The sequence below is a fragment of the Ahaetulla prasina genome, chromosome 2, assembly GCF_028640845.1.
Source record: "Ahaetulla prasina isolate Xishuangbanna chromosome 2, ASM2864084v1, whole genome shotgun sequence".
Lineage (NCBI taxonomy): Eukaryota > Metazoa > Chordata > Lepidosauria > Squamata > Colubridae > Ahaetulla > Ahaetulla prasina.
The window spans coordinates 134,256,828-134,272,763 of NC_080540.1; the positions used below are offsets into that span (position 1 = coordinate 134,256,828).

Here is a 15,936-nt window from a genome sequence, read left to right on the forward strand (position 1 = left end):
GTCACATGATCACTCAGTCACATACGCCCAAAGTCACATGACCATCAAGCCACACCCACAAAACCAGTAGTAAAAAATTTTGGAACCCACCACTGCTACAGAGCCACCATAATTGGATATTATTCCACAAGTAACGTTCATCACTGAAATAATTTAAGGATCTGAAGAAGAAAAAAAAGACACAACATCTTTCTAAAATTTTGACAAGAGTTTTCAAAATAAATCCTAGATGCCACACAATTTCATATGCACCATGTTTTTGCTGGCAGGATGTTTTTGATGTCATTCTTATAGGATAGCCAAGAGAGTGACCTGCTAGAAGCAATCCGATGCTCATGGGAAACACAGCATCACATCAGTCACCACTTAGAAGGACTGAAGTACTTGCATCCTTCACTAATAAGGCTAGCCCAATGCCTTTCCTGCCCAAGAACAGCTTTCAGATTATTGTTGGCTCTATAAAAGTGTTGACAGCTGACATCACTAGACCACAAGATGCTTGCCCAGAAATCTACTCTGCCAATTACATCAGTTTTTAGGCAACAGTACAAAGCCAAGAATGTCACAAATACACATTTAGGCAACTAAAACTTAACAGAAATTCCAAACTATATACTAAAATCCAGAAAATAGAAAAACATGTCAATTAATCTCTAAGTTTACAATGATGGGAAAACGAGACTGATTAATGGGTAAATTGTTGTCTGATCATCAATACAGGACTTTCACCTTTCATTGTCTTACAAATAGTTCAAAAGTCAGAACGTTTCGGGAGAAAATTTAAAATTACATCTGTGTTGCACATTTCTAAATAAAACCAATCTATAAAAACATACACAACTCCTGGATGGGCTATATTCATCCTATTATTTTATCATGTAATTGCAGTGTACCCATCCATGATAATATATATGCATATTCATAATTCATGAGTTTAAAAAACCATATCCAATGGAAGATATTCTGATATAAGAAATGTAAAGAAGATCCAGACATTTAACATTTTCTTTTTTGTGGTTGATACAACTAACAACATTAATTACTGGTTTCTTGTACTCTTTGAACTTCTTTTTCTTCCTGAAGACATTTTATTATCAGGCTAGGTAACATTATCAGCGAATAAGAAAGTGAGGTTTATGACTGTTCAACTGTGGTAACTTGTCCTACCAGCCTTAATTGGGGTATTGCTTCTTACTTCATTGTTCCTGTTTTTCTAGTGTTTTGGGGGTATTGGTTAATAAGAGATGTGATGAGGAAGGATGTCCTTAGGAAGCTAACAGAGTCCTAGGCTGCCTTAACAGAGGGATAGAATCAAGACTACATGAAGTGTTAGTACCATTTTATAATGCCTTGGAATAGTTGTGGTCACTACAGAAAAGATGTTGAGATTCTAGAAAGAGTGAAGAGAAGAGCAACAAAAATGAGTCTGGAAGCTAAAACATATGAAGAAAGATTGAAGGAATTGGGTATGTCCACTTCAATGAAAAAAAGGACTAGAAGCAGGAGTGAAATCCAGCAGGTTCTGACAGGTTCTGGAGAACTGGTAGTGGAAATTTTGAGTAGGTCGGAGAACCGGCAAATACCCACTCTGGCTGGCCCCAAAGTGAGGTGGGAATGGAGATTTTGCAATATCCTTCCCCTGCCACGCCCACCAAGCCACGCCCACAAAACTGGTAGTAAAAAATTTTTTGATTTCACCACTGACTAGAAGTGATATGATAGCAGTGTTCCAATATCTAAGGTCCTGCCACAAATAAGTAGATGGGCTGACCTATTTGCCAAGCACCTGAAGGCAGGACAAAAAGCAATGGATGGAAACTAATCAAGGAGAGAACCAACCTAGAAATAAGGAGAAATTTCCTGATGAAACAATTTGTCAGTAGAATGGCTTGCCTTCCGAAGTTGTGGGTGCTCCAACACTAGAAGTTTTTAAGAGACTGGATAACCACTTGTCTGAAATGACACAGGGTCTCCTGCTTGAGCAGGATGTTGGACTAGAAGACTTCTCACATTTCTTCCAATTCTATTATTCTGTTATTCTGTTTGTCCTCTTCCTTGACTTTATATACTTTTTTTTAAACAGTTTACATTAAACTTATCTCAATGTGTACGTTAATAATTGATTTGTCAAGAGTGCCAAGATATATTTAAAGACCTTTATTTATTTGTTTGTTGTTTATAAACGTTATTGGCTGCCAATCTTCCCATTGGGTAACTCTGGGCAGCTTACACTTACATATACAAATTAAAACCAAGGACACATGGGAAGAGTGCGGGTGGAGTAGGTGGAATCTGTTATCACTCAATTAACCACCTCCATTGCACTGTTCCCCCATTGGAACTCCAAGCAGGCTGGCAAAGCCACGTCTTTAGGCCTTACAAAAAGATATCATGTATTCAGACTACCAACTAATATTCATGATACAGTCTGTCAGTCTTCTACCCGCTTGTCATTCCTTGCACTGTATGTTGTATACCCTGTTTTCCCCAAAATAAGACATTCCCTGATAATAAACCCAATCAGGCTTTTGAGCGCATGGCAATAAGACCAAGCACTCAAGGTTCAGAATTCAAAAAAATATAAGACAGGGTCTTATTTTCAGGGAAACACATTAGGTTGCCCTCGACTTACCATTGTAAGTGAAAGAGAAAGAGTTTTCTGCCTAAAGAGGGCAGGCAACGCCTTCTGCGACAAGAACTGGTGCCTTGGGATGGAGAAGCCGAGATCCCAATGATCTAAACTTTCTTTTCCTGGTCCTCTTTTTCCCTGCTGTGATCTACAAAGTTAAAAAGACTTTCTAGTCCATGGTAGGGAGAGGAACTGGGATGATGCACTGAAGGAACAAAGCTTGGAGACTTCTCTTTTCTTTGTCACAGAATGCCAGTTTACCTGCCCCTCTGGACTGGAAAGTCTTTGCAGAAAGACTGAAAAATCATGCAAGAATTAAGCATGTTTTCATGTGATTTTCAGAAATTCTGGAGGCTGTGCAATTTCCAGAGGAAAACTTTCAGAGGCCATACAAGAGCATATATCATTTTCACACAGCCTCCATACATTGCACAAAAGCACACTCCATTCTTGAATGATTTTTGGAAGCTGCAGAGGCCAAGCAAGAATGGGGCTTGCTCTCATGTGGCCTCTGGGCCCTCCAGAAGTTGTATTAGAGGGCTGTGATTTTATGTGGTTTTTGGAAATTGCAGAGGTTGCACAAGAATTGCCCCTAAGCCATTTCAAGAATGAAGGACTAATTCAACCTGGGACTGCCCTGATAGGCCATGTACTCAACAGAGAAAGACTACTGCCTGAAGGTAAGTGGCTTGCAATGGATCCTGGGGAGCAGTAGGCATCAGAGGTAATCTCATCTTGAGGATGGCCCAAGGAAGCCTTTCTAAGTGGCAGTGGAATTGCTAGGGCTGAAGTTGGGGCCCAGTCCACTACTTTTAAGGCCAGCCTCAGAGCTGCCATCCATTGCTGCTGTTCAGGGTGGCCTACATAGAAGGTTGGCAGGTTGGGGGGAATTGCAGCATCCCTGTGGTTGAAAGATTGGGAGTGCAGCTAAGTACTCAAATTTTGATCGTATGACTACAGGGGCGCTGTATCAACCCTAACTTCAGGCAGGGGTCATAACTCCAGTCATTGCAGTTGCAATTTCAAATGGCCATCAAATGAATGGTCATTAATCGAGGGTTACCTGTAAAAAAAATCAATAGTATTAGGAACTAAGAATTGGAGCCTTCTTATTAAATAAACTGATAGAATAAAGGTTTAGGGCCTGTCAGTTCCCAGGGAGGTGTTCCACAGAACAGTGTCTGCTCCAGAAAAGATATGCTTCCTAAATTCCGCTAAATACTTATGCTCATATATTATATAGTTATTATCATGCTTATGCTTATATATACTGTTGTGACAAAATAAATAAATAAATAAAAATAAAATGAAATAAATAAATATCAATGTTTAAGAAAAGGGGCCTGTAGCATGCTTACTCTATCCAATCTGATGGAATAGAAACATACCCTCAAGGAGGAGGAGCCCACCTTTAGGAGCCGTGGTGGTGTAGTGGTTAGAATGCAGTATTGCAGACTAGTTCTGCCAGGAGTTCAATCCTGACCACCCAATGCCATCGCTACCGGATCAGGCGATCCAGTCCGAACTGGAAGCATTTCACCCCTGGCTGAGTTGGAGCCAGTTCTTCACGGTCTAAACTCTCACAGCCTCCAGGCACTGGGTCACCATTGCAACAGCATCTTCCACCCAATCTGAGTAGAATTGTGTAATAATTTTTATTTATTTATATATTTATATAAATATATAAATGTGTGTATACACACACACACACAAATAAAAGAAGTATAATCAGCATACTGATAGTGTACCCTCACCCAGCAATTGTATGTAGATGTTAAAGAGGAACAGTTAAGAGACCCGAACACTGAAGCATCCCATACTGCCTGGGCCTAGGACTAGAGCTCTCCCCAACAAAATTGACTGAAATCAACTATGGAGGAAGGAGAACCACTGCAAAACAGTGCTTCCCAAGCCTAGGACAAGTCCAAAGAATCCCTAGCCAATGGTACAAAAGCTGCTGAAATTTAGGAAAGCCAGAGCGGTTGCACCGTCTCCATCGTAAGCTCTCCAAAGGGTCACCCCAAGCACAACCAGTATTGTCTCAATGCTGTATCTTGGTTTGAATCCAGATTGAAAGAATCCAAATAATTTATATCAAGGGCCCTCTACAGCAGAGATTTTCAATAACCTCCCTAGAAAGAGAAGGCTGAATATTGGTCAAAATGTTATTCAACACTGTGGTTCCGTGGAAAGCCTCTTAAGGGGGTGGTACCGAGGCAGGAGGTACCATCTCCTCCACAAAAAGACATTAATCATTTGACCCCAACCACATGGAACCTCCCAAGAAGCCTTGATCAACCAGAAGAAGCATCAGACCAGAACACAAGTGGCTGAGCTTATAGCTGTGAGGATCCCATCCATTTGCTCAGGATCAACCAGTTCATATTCCTCCTCGATAACAGGGCTTAGACATCTTTTCCAAAGGACCTACCCAGCTGGAACACAATTCCAAGCAAATCTTTGTCTGACAAATGGTGATAATGTTCTTCCCAATGGCCATGGAAGGGTTCATGTGGTTTGTCCTTATCTGGGCGGGATCTAACCACCCAAAAAGGGGTGGCCAGCCAGTTATCTGGACACAGAGTTGAGAGTGGAGTAGTTCATCCTAATGAAGGCTCCTACTTGTGCTCAGTTGGCTTCGTTTTTTCTTTATCCAGAGGCACCTTAGGAATCTCTTGTGTCACTTCATTTCTTGGAAAATGCTCAAGCTCCCTCTGAAATTGCATAAATCCATCAAGCAACTGGAATGAGCTAATTTAACAGGCTTCACTTCCATAGAACTCTAAACCAAGAGGTAATGATCCATCCAGAGCACGGGACTGATGTTACTATTCCCAAAATACATCACAACATCACTGCCTTAAGACAAAAACCAGATTCAATATGTGATGTCTTCACCCCCACCTCCATAAGTTTGGCCCCCGAATATGTTGGACCAGGTCCATGATTCTCATGGTATAGTTAAAGAAATGATAACTGTGTACAGGTAAGTATTTAACAGCATTATCTGCTTCATCTTGAATTTACATCTATTGTAATCAAAAAGCTTATTCCAAGAACAATGTGCAGACTTCTATTTTGGTGATCTAGTATCTACAAAAGTGCCAGATGAAATAAACATATTGGAAAACTTTCAATTTATCCAAAGCTATTATGGATGACATTAACAATATTGAGATGGTTCCAAAGTAATTAAGTGTGCATATATAAACCAACTTCCCTGACTCTTCCCTTGATACTGCTTTCCCAAAGGTCACAGATTCAACTAATTTCAATGAGCTAGGGCCATGATGGCAAACCTATGGCACGTGTGCCACAGGTGGCACGCGGAGCCATATCTGTGGACACACAAGCATTACCCTAGCTCAGCTCCAGTGCGCCAGCCAACCGGGCCACCGGAAGTCAGGAAACAAGGCCTCCAGAGGGTCTTTTGGGGGGGGCGCTTTTGCCCTCCCCAGGCTCCAAGAAAGCCTCTGGAACCTGGGGAGGGCAAAAAACAGGCCTACCGGGCCCACCATGCTATCGTGTGCCAAAAGTGGGGGTAGCATGGGGGGGGGTTTCGTGTGGGCATGCATGGGGGCAGGGTGCAGGGGGCATTGAATTATGGGTGTGGGCATGCAAAAGAGATTGGAAGGAGCTTCTCCAGGGAAAGGAAACTACTCAAGAAGATGAGGCGTGGAATTTGTAGTCCTCCAACCTTATTTTATATGTTGAAATTTGAACTCAACACACTGTTTACCTTGAACAAAACTGCAGGATTCTCCCTGCAAAGCACAACTGGAATGTAAAAAAATTGTGATTTCCAAAAGCTAGATTTAAAATAAACTTCTACTATTTTTTTAAAAAATAATTCTACTAGATTTAGAAACAAAAACAATTGTACATAATATTTTTAATAAATATTCAGTTATAGTTCTTCCAAGACAGCAGCTTATGATTACAGTAAATCTACCCACTTCTAGATATAAAAAGATACTAATAATATGATGATATGCTGTTTTCTAATTATATCTTTCTGACAGAAAATAAATCAAGGAATATTTTATAATTAACTCACCAGAAATATCTGATTTCTAAACATAAGCTATGTACTAAAAATCTGATCATATGCCATAGGTTGACTTTTACTCCAAACAATGTTCATAATAATTTCATACTGAAGGCCTGGAAATCCAAAATCCTCTTATATACAAAATGGCAGCAAGGAATATTTAACTTAGCCATACATAAAAAAGCAGCCTACTTGAAGATTCAGGTTCCCAGAATTTAAGAATACACTGAGAAACACAGTGGCATTCACATACAACAGCACATGCTTGCTTGACAGGGTTCTCGCATTAATAAGTCAGGACAGACCAGGGGTGAAATTCACCCGGTTCTATCTGGCTTGGGCTAACCGATAGTGGCGGCGGCTGGCGGCGTGACCACATTTGCGAGCCAGTAGGGAAGGTAAGTGAATTTCACTCCTGGGACAGACCTATTCATTTCTTAAAAGAGTGCTAACTTGCTCTTTCCCAGATAAATCAAAGTTTTAAGCCGAGGCAAAGTATCATTTCAAACTCTGTGTGTTATTAACACAAGAATCAGTCAGATTTTCCAATTTCCACATAAGCAAACTACAATGCAATCATCCAGGTTTGTTAATACCACCTAATGGCAGAAAACATAACATAACAACAGAGTTGGAAGGGACCTTGGAGGCCTTCTAGTCCAACCCCCTGCCCAGGCAGGAAACCCTACACCATATCAGTCAGATGGTTATCCAACATTTTCTTAAAAATTTCCAGTGTTGGAGCATTCACAACTTCTGCAGGCAAGTCATTCCACTATTAATTGTTCTAACTGTCAGGAAATTTCTCCTTAGTTCTAGGTTGCTTCTCTCCTTGATTAGTTTCCACCCATTGCTTCTTGTTCTACCCTCAGGTGCTTTGGAGAACAGCCCAACTCCCTCTTCTTTGTGGCAACCCCTGAGATATTGGAACACAGCTATCATGTCTCCCCTAGTCCTTCTTTTTATTAAACTAGACATACCCAGTTCCTGCAACCGTTCTTCATATGTTTTAGCCTCCAGTCCCCTAATCATCTTTGTTGCTCTTCTCTGCATTCTTTCTAGAGTCTCAACATCTTTTTTACATCGTGGCGACCAAAACTGGATGCAACTGGATGCAAAACATGACTATACTTGAAATATAGTAGAATGTTACTTTAAAAACTAGAATTCTGCTATTGCTATGTTACCTCCATTCCTTTCTTTCTCCTTCCCTGTATTAATATATTAATACAATTTAATATGCTAAACTGTATTAATAAAAGGAGAAAGAGGAAAGGGAACTAAAAATGAAAAGTAAATTAGCATATTCTATAGGGATTAAATAATGCTTTTATATAGTATTTTAAGATGCATAAGATTTCATTTAAATAATTTATATTCATATATTTATCATAAAGTAGACGGGAATCCCTGCTAAGGGGAAGGGGAACTTATCGTTGTCTAAGAAAAATCTACAAAGATCTTGATAATAAATAAAAATAAAGTCATCATAAAATGAAAAGTACATACTGTATTTTCAATCCCTACTCTATTACTAGAGATTGGCACCATCTCCAATTTGGCATTGTTGGGTAGGTTGGCAAATCTCCATTGCAAAGAAAGATCCAGGATGGTCCTCTGAAATCTGAAAAACATACATGCCTATTAATAAGTTTTTACACTGAAGCTGCATCATTTTTTTCCCAATAAATTATTTCTAAAAGTGATAATATCAATAAATACAGTAGGATAAGCTCTTATTTGGGGAAACAATGATTAAAATGGAAGTTAGTCAGAAAGGCTAAATTTACATACAGATAATCCCAGATTTATGGCCACTCATCCAGTCACTGTTCAAAGTTATGGCAAAGTTCAAAGTTATGGTGCCTGTAGTTGCAGCTTTTGTAGCACCCACATGAACAGCCTACCCACAATTATGACCACAGGGGTACTTCAACTCCCACCTGCCTATCTCGTCCCTATCTATGCCCTTCTGATCTCTAGTCCTGTGCTCCACCTCCCCAGCTAACCGTTACTACTTCTTGCTCCACCTCCGTGCATATTTCTTGTTATTTCTTGCTCCACCTACGTGCATAGTTATCATGGCCCTTCGCAAGGCAGCTGTTGGCCACATGAGGCTTTCTTCCAGGTCATGCACAGTGGCTTCCTTGAAAGACTGAGATTGGGACTAGGTTGGGGTGATTAAAGCTTTGCCGTGTACTGCTGGGCTTTGTGTTGTGGCTCAGGGGCCATGTTTTGCAGCCCCACAGATGTAATGCACTAAAAAGGTCCTTTGCGTCATACTCCTGGGTTGAGTTGGGGCTGGCCTTTGCACTGCAGCTCAGTGCTAATTTTTGCAGCCCCAGAACCATGCCACGCTTGTCATCAATGGGAACAAGACGACAGCGAAGGTAAGCTGGGGAGGGCAGAGTACAAGGTAGCTGCAGCTTCCTGCAACATGGCAAGCAGCCCTACAGCCATGCAATTCTGGGGCTTTCTGCTGCCAGATTAGGATAGGTCCTCAGCTAATAATCACAATGGGGAACGCCAGGGCTGCTGCCACTAAGCAATGTAAGCATGTCAAATCTCATTTTACAACTGCATCACTTAGCAACAGAAATTCTGTTCCCAATTGTGGTATAGAGGACCTCCTGTACATGGCCTCATAGCCATAATAACATAGTGTGTTTTATTTCACTGTATGAGGCCATGTATTGAGATTTTATTCACCAAGATTTATGGATTAATGCTGCATGATTTTAACCAACTATGGCTTATTCAGCAAGTCATATTTAGGCAAACCATGGCTTAGAACAATATCTGAACCAATCAATGATTGTGTTTACAAAGATTTGGATTCAGTTATGTCATCCAAACCCAGGGACAATTGAGAGTAAAGCTAAGGATTAAAGAGTATTGGAGTGTGGGTATATGCCCACTGATCATTTTTTTTAAAAATGAAGGCGCTGAGAAATTAATTAAATTTACATAAAGATGATTTCAACAACTCAGTAAGTGCCAAATGAGCAACCAAAATAAAGTTGTCTGGAATACCAGCCAGGAGGAGAATGAGGTATAAACTATTGCCAGGATTTTTTCTGCAGCTGGAACCCATTGTATTTGGAAATATTCACAAGTACCTCTTTTTCTTTCTCATAAAATTAAAGGTAAATGAGAAAAACATGTCAATATGAGAACCATAATAAATACTAGTATTTGATAATTATTAACTAATTATTAATATTAATAAGTTATAATGAAGAGTCCTTTGCCTATTATGCTATTAAGTTCTCTAATAAATTTAAATATAGAGATTCTAGAACTTAATACTCAAATTATCTCAATTATTAAGACACTGAGGGGTCACCCTACTAGAATGTGTTTATCTTACTGTAAGTAGAAAGAAGGGATATGAATTTCCATTATAGTACAATATAATTTGATGTAATAGTGAATAGTTAACTTTTGTCAAAACTCAGTCTAGAAAACATACACATTCAGAATCAGGTAAAAGGAGTGTCTTTGGAATTACTACTATAAACTTTTTCAGATGTTTTTTCCTATAAAATAATGGCAAAGAAAGAGGAAAATGGCAAGCTTTACATTGGTTGCCAATATGTTTTCAGGTACAATTCGAGGTGCTGATTTTAACACTATAAACCCTTCATGACCTGGGACTGGACTATCTGAGGGACCACCTCTCAGTAGTTACATCAGCCCACCCCATTAGCTCTGGCAGAGAAGGCATACTTGTGGGTATCATTAGGTAGGGATCTACATTTGATGTGTACCAGGAGATATACCCTTCTATTCTGGTACCTGCGTTAAGGAATATCGCCCCCCCCAAATAGTTTTGCCCCACCCCTTTTGACATTCCAGAAGGCCTGAATATATGTGTGCCTGTGTGCCTGGGGGTGCACACAGAACCAGAGATTTGGCTAGATGGATCCATCATTGAAGTGAGCATTCTTATTTTCTCTCTGCCTAGGGTTTGCATATTTGTTTTTTATAATATTAATCTTTTGGTGTGGATTTTTATGCTTTTATATCTGTTGTTTTTATATTTTATATTACCTAGAGTCGCTTTTTGTGAGATGGGTGGCGATACAAATTTGATTAATAAAGTAGTAAGACTTACTTCAAATCATATTCATTAGGACTAAAATTCTGCTTTCTACAAACTTCTTCCAAGACCTGAAGAAAAAAAATAGAGAGAATTAATTTGAATTGACATACACAAGATATTTCAAATAGATTATTTACTTTCTCCTCACTTATGTGTCAAGTAGGAATTCAAATTCACATCTACATAGGGAAGAACAACCTTTTTTCCTCATAACTTAGATAAAAAAATGTATTTTAGAATCATATTAACTGCTTATAAATGATACTACTTTTCACAGAAAGTGGGGTACCTCAATTATATTAGTTCTAGACACAATATGGCCATTGAATCATGGCTATAACAAGTGCCAATATATAAGTAGTTCTCAACTTACAACTGTAATTATGCCTAGATTTACGGTTGTAAATCATAACAGTCTAAGTGGGCCACCACTTGACTATGACCAATTTTACCACCTTTTTTGCAGCAGTCATAAAGCAAATGTATCAGTTGTAATGCAAACACCACAGAAACACTGTAAATTATGGTCATATGACCACAGGATGCTGAAAATGACTATAAACGTGGGCCCTATTTACTGAGTGTTCAAAATGTGATGACTATGGGAGGAAGTCCTTTACCATCAAAGCTTCAAATCCGGGTTGCAAGTAGCCCTAGTATAGTCTGCCAAATTTTGAGTAGTTTTAAACAACAGGTCATAAATCAAGGACTACCTGCAGTTTATGCTAAGAGCAAATAGCTAGGGTGTTGAATCTGTATCAAAATATCTGTTTGTTTACTATTTGATATATGCCATAGACTTATAGTTGAGGGGACAAATTTAGGGAAAACCCTATTTCCTTGATTTTGCAGGCAATGGCTCAGAAAGATTATAAATTACTAGCAGGATGCCCGTGCTTTGCTATGAAACTTGCTCGGGCTTGATAAATTGACACTTGCAGCCTGAAACTTAATGTAGAATGTGTAATGTAGCATCAGTGTGTGTTAATATAATGCAACTGGCAGTTGGAACAGAGGGGGAGGGGGAGTAGAATGTCCCAGCCCGCAGCATCCATCGATATTCATCTGCCTAAGCATCCTGTCAGTGTGTGAGAGAGTTGAGGGATGTTTGGAAACTCAAACAGTATTTGCTGTGTGAGCAAGGAAGAGGCTGGGTGTGGCTTAACTCAACTGTTCTGTAGTAAAGCTGCTTGCTACTGTGAAAGTAAAACTCCTCTGCTTGTGTTCTGCATTTGGAACAGATTTCTTTTGAGGTGGGGAGAGGGAATAGAACTCCTTAGCATAGTGTGGAACAGATTTCTTTTCAGGTGGGGAGGGGGAGTACAACTCCTTAGCATCAGAGCGTGTCCATAATAATAAACAAAATACTAATGCTGTGATGGTCATTTTGAAAAATCCTTTCTTAGTGAGCACCTAGAAGCCAAAAGGAACATATATAGCAAATTTCAAGTTTGTAGGCTTTACGGTTCTGGAGATTTCATGATTAATGCATGAGTGGTTTTCACTTTTATATATATAGATAAACGTGTTAAATGTATAGGCATCTATCTAATATAAAAAAAAATCAATCAGATTTGGTTAATATTTAGATAGGAATGATGTTTCTACAAATTGAACTTGAAAGTTTGAAAAAATCTGGAAGAAGGTAGTTTCAAACCACTTTCATAATGCTAATAAAACAGTGTGAATATGTTCATGTAGCTAACAGAAGCAGAACACAACTTGATTACCAGAAATGGAAAATAACCTGTGTGATATAAATTTACTGTGCTTAGTGTCTATGTCCATATATGACACACAATCATACAATTGTTTTGTTTTAGCTTAGTCCAAGATGTCAATATAGTCACTTTTTTGTCTTGGAATAACTGTCAATTTGTTACTTATACTTATTGCATAAGCCATACTTAAATTTAAAAAAATGGCCTAGCACAAGGTGCCAAACTAGTCTAAATGAAAAGAGAATATAACCAAAATTTGTTTGCATGGCAAGAAAAGAGTTAATGTGAACAAGTGTACTTATTTCTATATTCTCTTCCTCCCAGAGAAGTTCAAGGGACAAAAACATGTTTAAACAAAATAAATCTAATATCAACAACAACTAAAAACAATTGTGGAATTAAAATATTGCTTTACCTCAACAGGGCACTGGAAATATAGTTATAGAAGTCTTAAATGACGTTAAATGAAAAACATTTATCTTTCATTTACACGTATCTCACACAAAAGCCATGAAGATAAACTCTCCATTGTGCAGGACTCTTTAACTATAAACATTCAAACCCAGAATCTGTTATGTTTGCCATTACAGTGTATATTCTCATTAACTGGATTTTTGGCTCAATATATCATGTCAACACAGCAATAAATTTCACCCTATCAAGATTCGCACATCACACTATGTAAAAAGATTGCTTTAGTTTGCCTTGCTTTACTACATTATGAACAGAACTGTTGGTTGTAAGCCATGGCATATCATTTAACACAATAGGTGAATTTGATTTTATTTAATGTCATATTTAAAAACTGAGGCTTAATATGGTATATAATCTCTTAAGGTGATGAACTAGTCTCTGTGTCAAATGTAGTAGAATATAAATTAGAATCTATTAGGGATGTTCAGTTTATCTATGAAATTCTATAAACTGTCTGAAAATAATCTCACCATTAAATCAGATTGCTGAGAAGAAAGTTTGAAAGAAAAAGTAGGAGTCATTGGATGTTTTAGTTTACTCATGCTACTCAAATCCAGCTCTTGTGATTAGCCTCTGGATCAGCATATCATGAGAACCCAGAAAAATAGAATAAGTAAAACATCAGTAAATTAACCATAGGAAGCATTTCATGCAAATATAGCAATTTATTTTAAATCTGGTTTTAAAGTAACAGCAAAAATATACAATGGACCCCAAAACTCTTTAAGTATCCAAATTTCTGATTCAATCACCTATACAAATAATTTCTCTTTAGTTCCTTTCCTTTACACAAACCATATTTAACAACAGTTAATTCAACTGCTTTTATTATCCCAATTTTTCTGGCTTCATGTAACACTCTGACCCATACAGCAATCACACAGACCCGGTTGGCAGTAAATTAAGTTGTGGCTGGCTAATCTGTGGCTCAATAGATCATGTAACCTACTACTACTTTTATTTCTCAGCGTAGCTCCTCCCCAAATTACACTTAGTAAGGCAAGCCTGCACCAAATATACCTGGGCATAGTATAGGGGCCAAACACACTTTGTCTAGGGACCAAATACACTTTGCAAAGTATAGGGGCACTAGTAGTCCCTTCTGTTCCCCATAAGAGAGAACTACAATGGTGAGAACCCACAGGAAGAGGAACCCCCTTTGCAAAGAGGAGCGTGAGAAAACGCAATCTTCACCTGGGTAGCACATACCCCCAAAGGCCTAGCTTTCTATTTTTAATGACACGGCCACCCGGCACGCTTTCTGCTTTCCCTCACAACAACGTTCTACGGCCCCGAGAGCTACTGAGGGCAACGACCTGTCCGCAGACCCAATCATAAGTAGCCTGCTCACCTGTTTTTCAGACCGGGGCCAATCAGAGCGAACGCAACCTCCCCTCCCCGTTTTGCCCGTCACCAAACCCACCTGGATCAGCGCGGTGCTTGGGCCTACTCGGACCGTCACTCGCCTCCCGTTCGGGGCCAACACCGACACGGCGGAAGTAGCCCCTCCGCCGGCCGCCGACATCTTTCTCTAGCTCGTTCACTCTCCTCCTCCCTCCTCTTCCTCCTAATACAAGCCAGTTTTCCGCCAGCTTCCCCCGCCCCTTGTAGGCACCAGGTTCTTCCGCAACGAAGCCGAATGGCCACGGCTGAGGGGCGCGGCTTCGACGTCGGAGCACCCAGCTTCGCGCTTCATCCCTGCGGGCCTGTGCCTGCCCCTGGCGACCCTTCTCTATGGAGCAGAGGGAGCGTGGTCGAGGGAATTTCTTGGCACATGCAAGGCAGTTTGCCTGGACTCCCCTTTGGTTAACACGTCAACTTGTCGTAGTCCTGGCCTTCTGGAGGCGTCTCCTCCGTTGCTCGCATTTTGCCGCCTTTTTTCGCTTCTCTTAAGCAGCCCGGAGCACTTTTCGGCAGTGCGCTTGGGCCGTCCGTGCAGGGGCTAAAGTTATACGGGCTACCCGGGGAGGGGAGGAATTTCAGCGTCTTCTACCTGTAAAGAGATGGACAGGGTTGTAAGTACCCTGAATGGAAGGCTTATTAAAAATAAGTAAATAAAGCACTCAACAGTGCTTGACTGGATCATGGCTTATTGAATAAACCTCAGGTGGCTTAATCACCCACAAAAAAAAACATATCGATAGGTTGCATGAATCAAGTTCCGGTCCTAACTCTGGTTTTAAATCAAGAAGTAATTATAGTATCTTTTGTGAAAAAGGCTTATTCCTCTGAAGGCTCTTAAAGACTTTTTCACAAAAGATATTTTCCCATTGTTTATGGGAATACAACATGCTAGAATCACTAAATTCACTGACCAGATTGACATTTTAATCTGTAATGTGATGTGTTTAGTTTTGGCATTTATATTGTCCAGATTGAGTTGCTGTATATTTATTGTAATATACTAATATTTAGATTGAATGTTATCCTTTATTTACAGTTCTCAAGGCATTTTATCATTGAATAAAAAGTCACATATAAGACGACCACTTTCATCTGGCCAAAAACTGGAAAAGCACAATCGGTGTGTCATAAACATGTATTGCTGTCAAACTGATTTACCAGCTGGAGAGAGTCTACTTCTTTCAAACTTAGCTCCCCCTCTACTTGCCAGAATTCCACCTTTATTTTGCTCAAAAGATCTAGTGCTTGAAGAACAGGGGTGTCAAACTGGCAGCCTGTGGGCTGGATGCATCACGTGCAGGCTCTGCAAAGGGGAAAAATGGCACGATACATCACATGATGGCAATGTGATGCTGCAAGTTTTACACCCATGTTGAAGAAGGAAGTCCATAACTCAGTTGGCAGGATTGAGTATAATGTCTATTTGCACAACAATAGACCCCTGTTCCTGGCACAATCCCATTATTACATTAACTATTAGATGAGCCTATTTTTTAAAAAAAAATCTGTTTAAAAGAGTGAAATAGTGCTGAATACATGGTTAGAAATCTAA

At 39.6% G+C, this 15,936-nt stretch overlaps 1 protein-coding gene across 3 annotated transcripts in view; it reads right to left on the reverse strand.

The window, feature by feature from the left end:
• Positions 1 to 14,773, reverse strand: part of ASPSCR1 (ASPSCR1 tether for SLC2A4, UBX domain containing) — an 89,595-nt gene extending 74,822 nt beyond the window's left edge. Inside the window, exons 1-3 of one of the 3 annotated variants that reach the window (XR_009153217.1) lie at positions 14,404 to 14,772; positions 10,798 to 10,853; positions 8,190 to 8,304 (exon numbers count right to left, since the gene is read on the reverse strand). Coding sequence is in view for 2 of the 3 variants with exons in the window: in XM_058167002.1 (XP_058022985.1) it covers positions 8,190 to 8,304; positions 10,798 to 10,853; positions 14,404 to 14,505 (273 nt within the window). In the remaining variant the exon portion in view is untranslated. Of the gene's footprint in view, positions 1 to 8,189; positions 8,305 to 10,797; positions 10,854 to 14,403 lie in introns of all 3 variants that reach the window. The other 2 variants (XM_058167002.1, XM_058167003.1) reach the window with 2 other exon arrangements.
• Between the last annotated feature and the right edge of the window lie 1,163 nt (positions 14,774 to 15,936).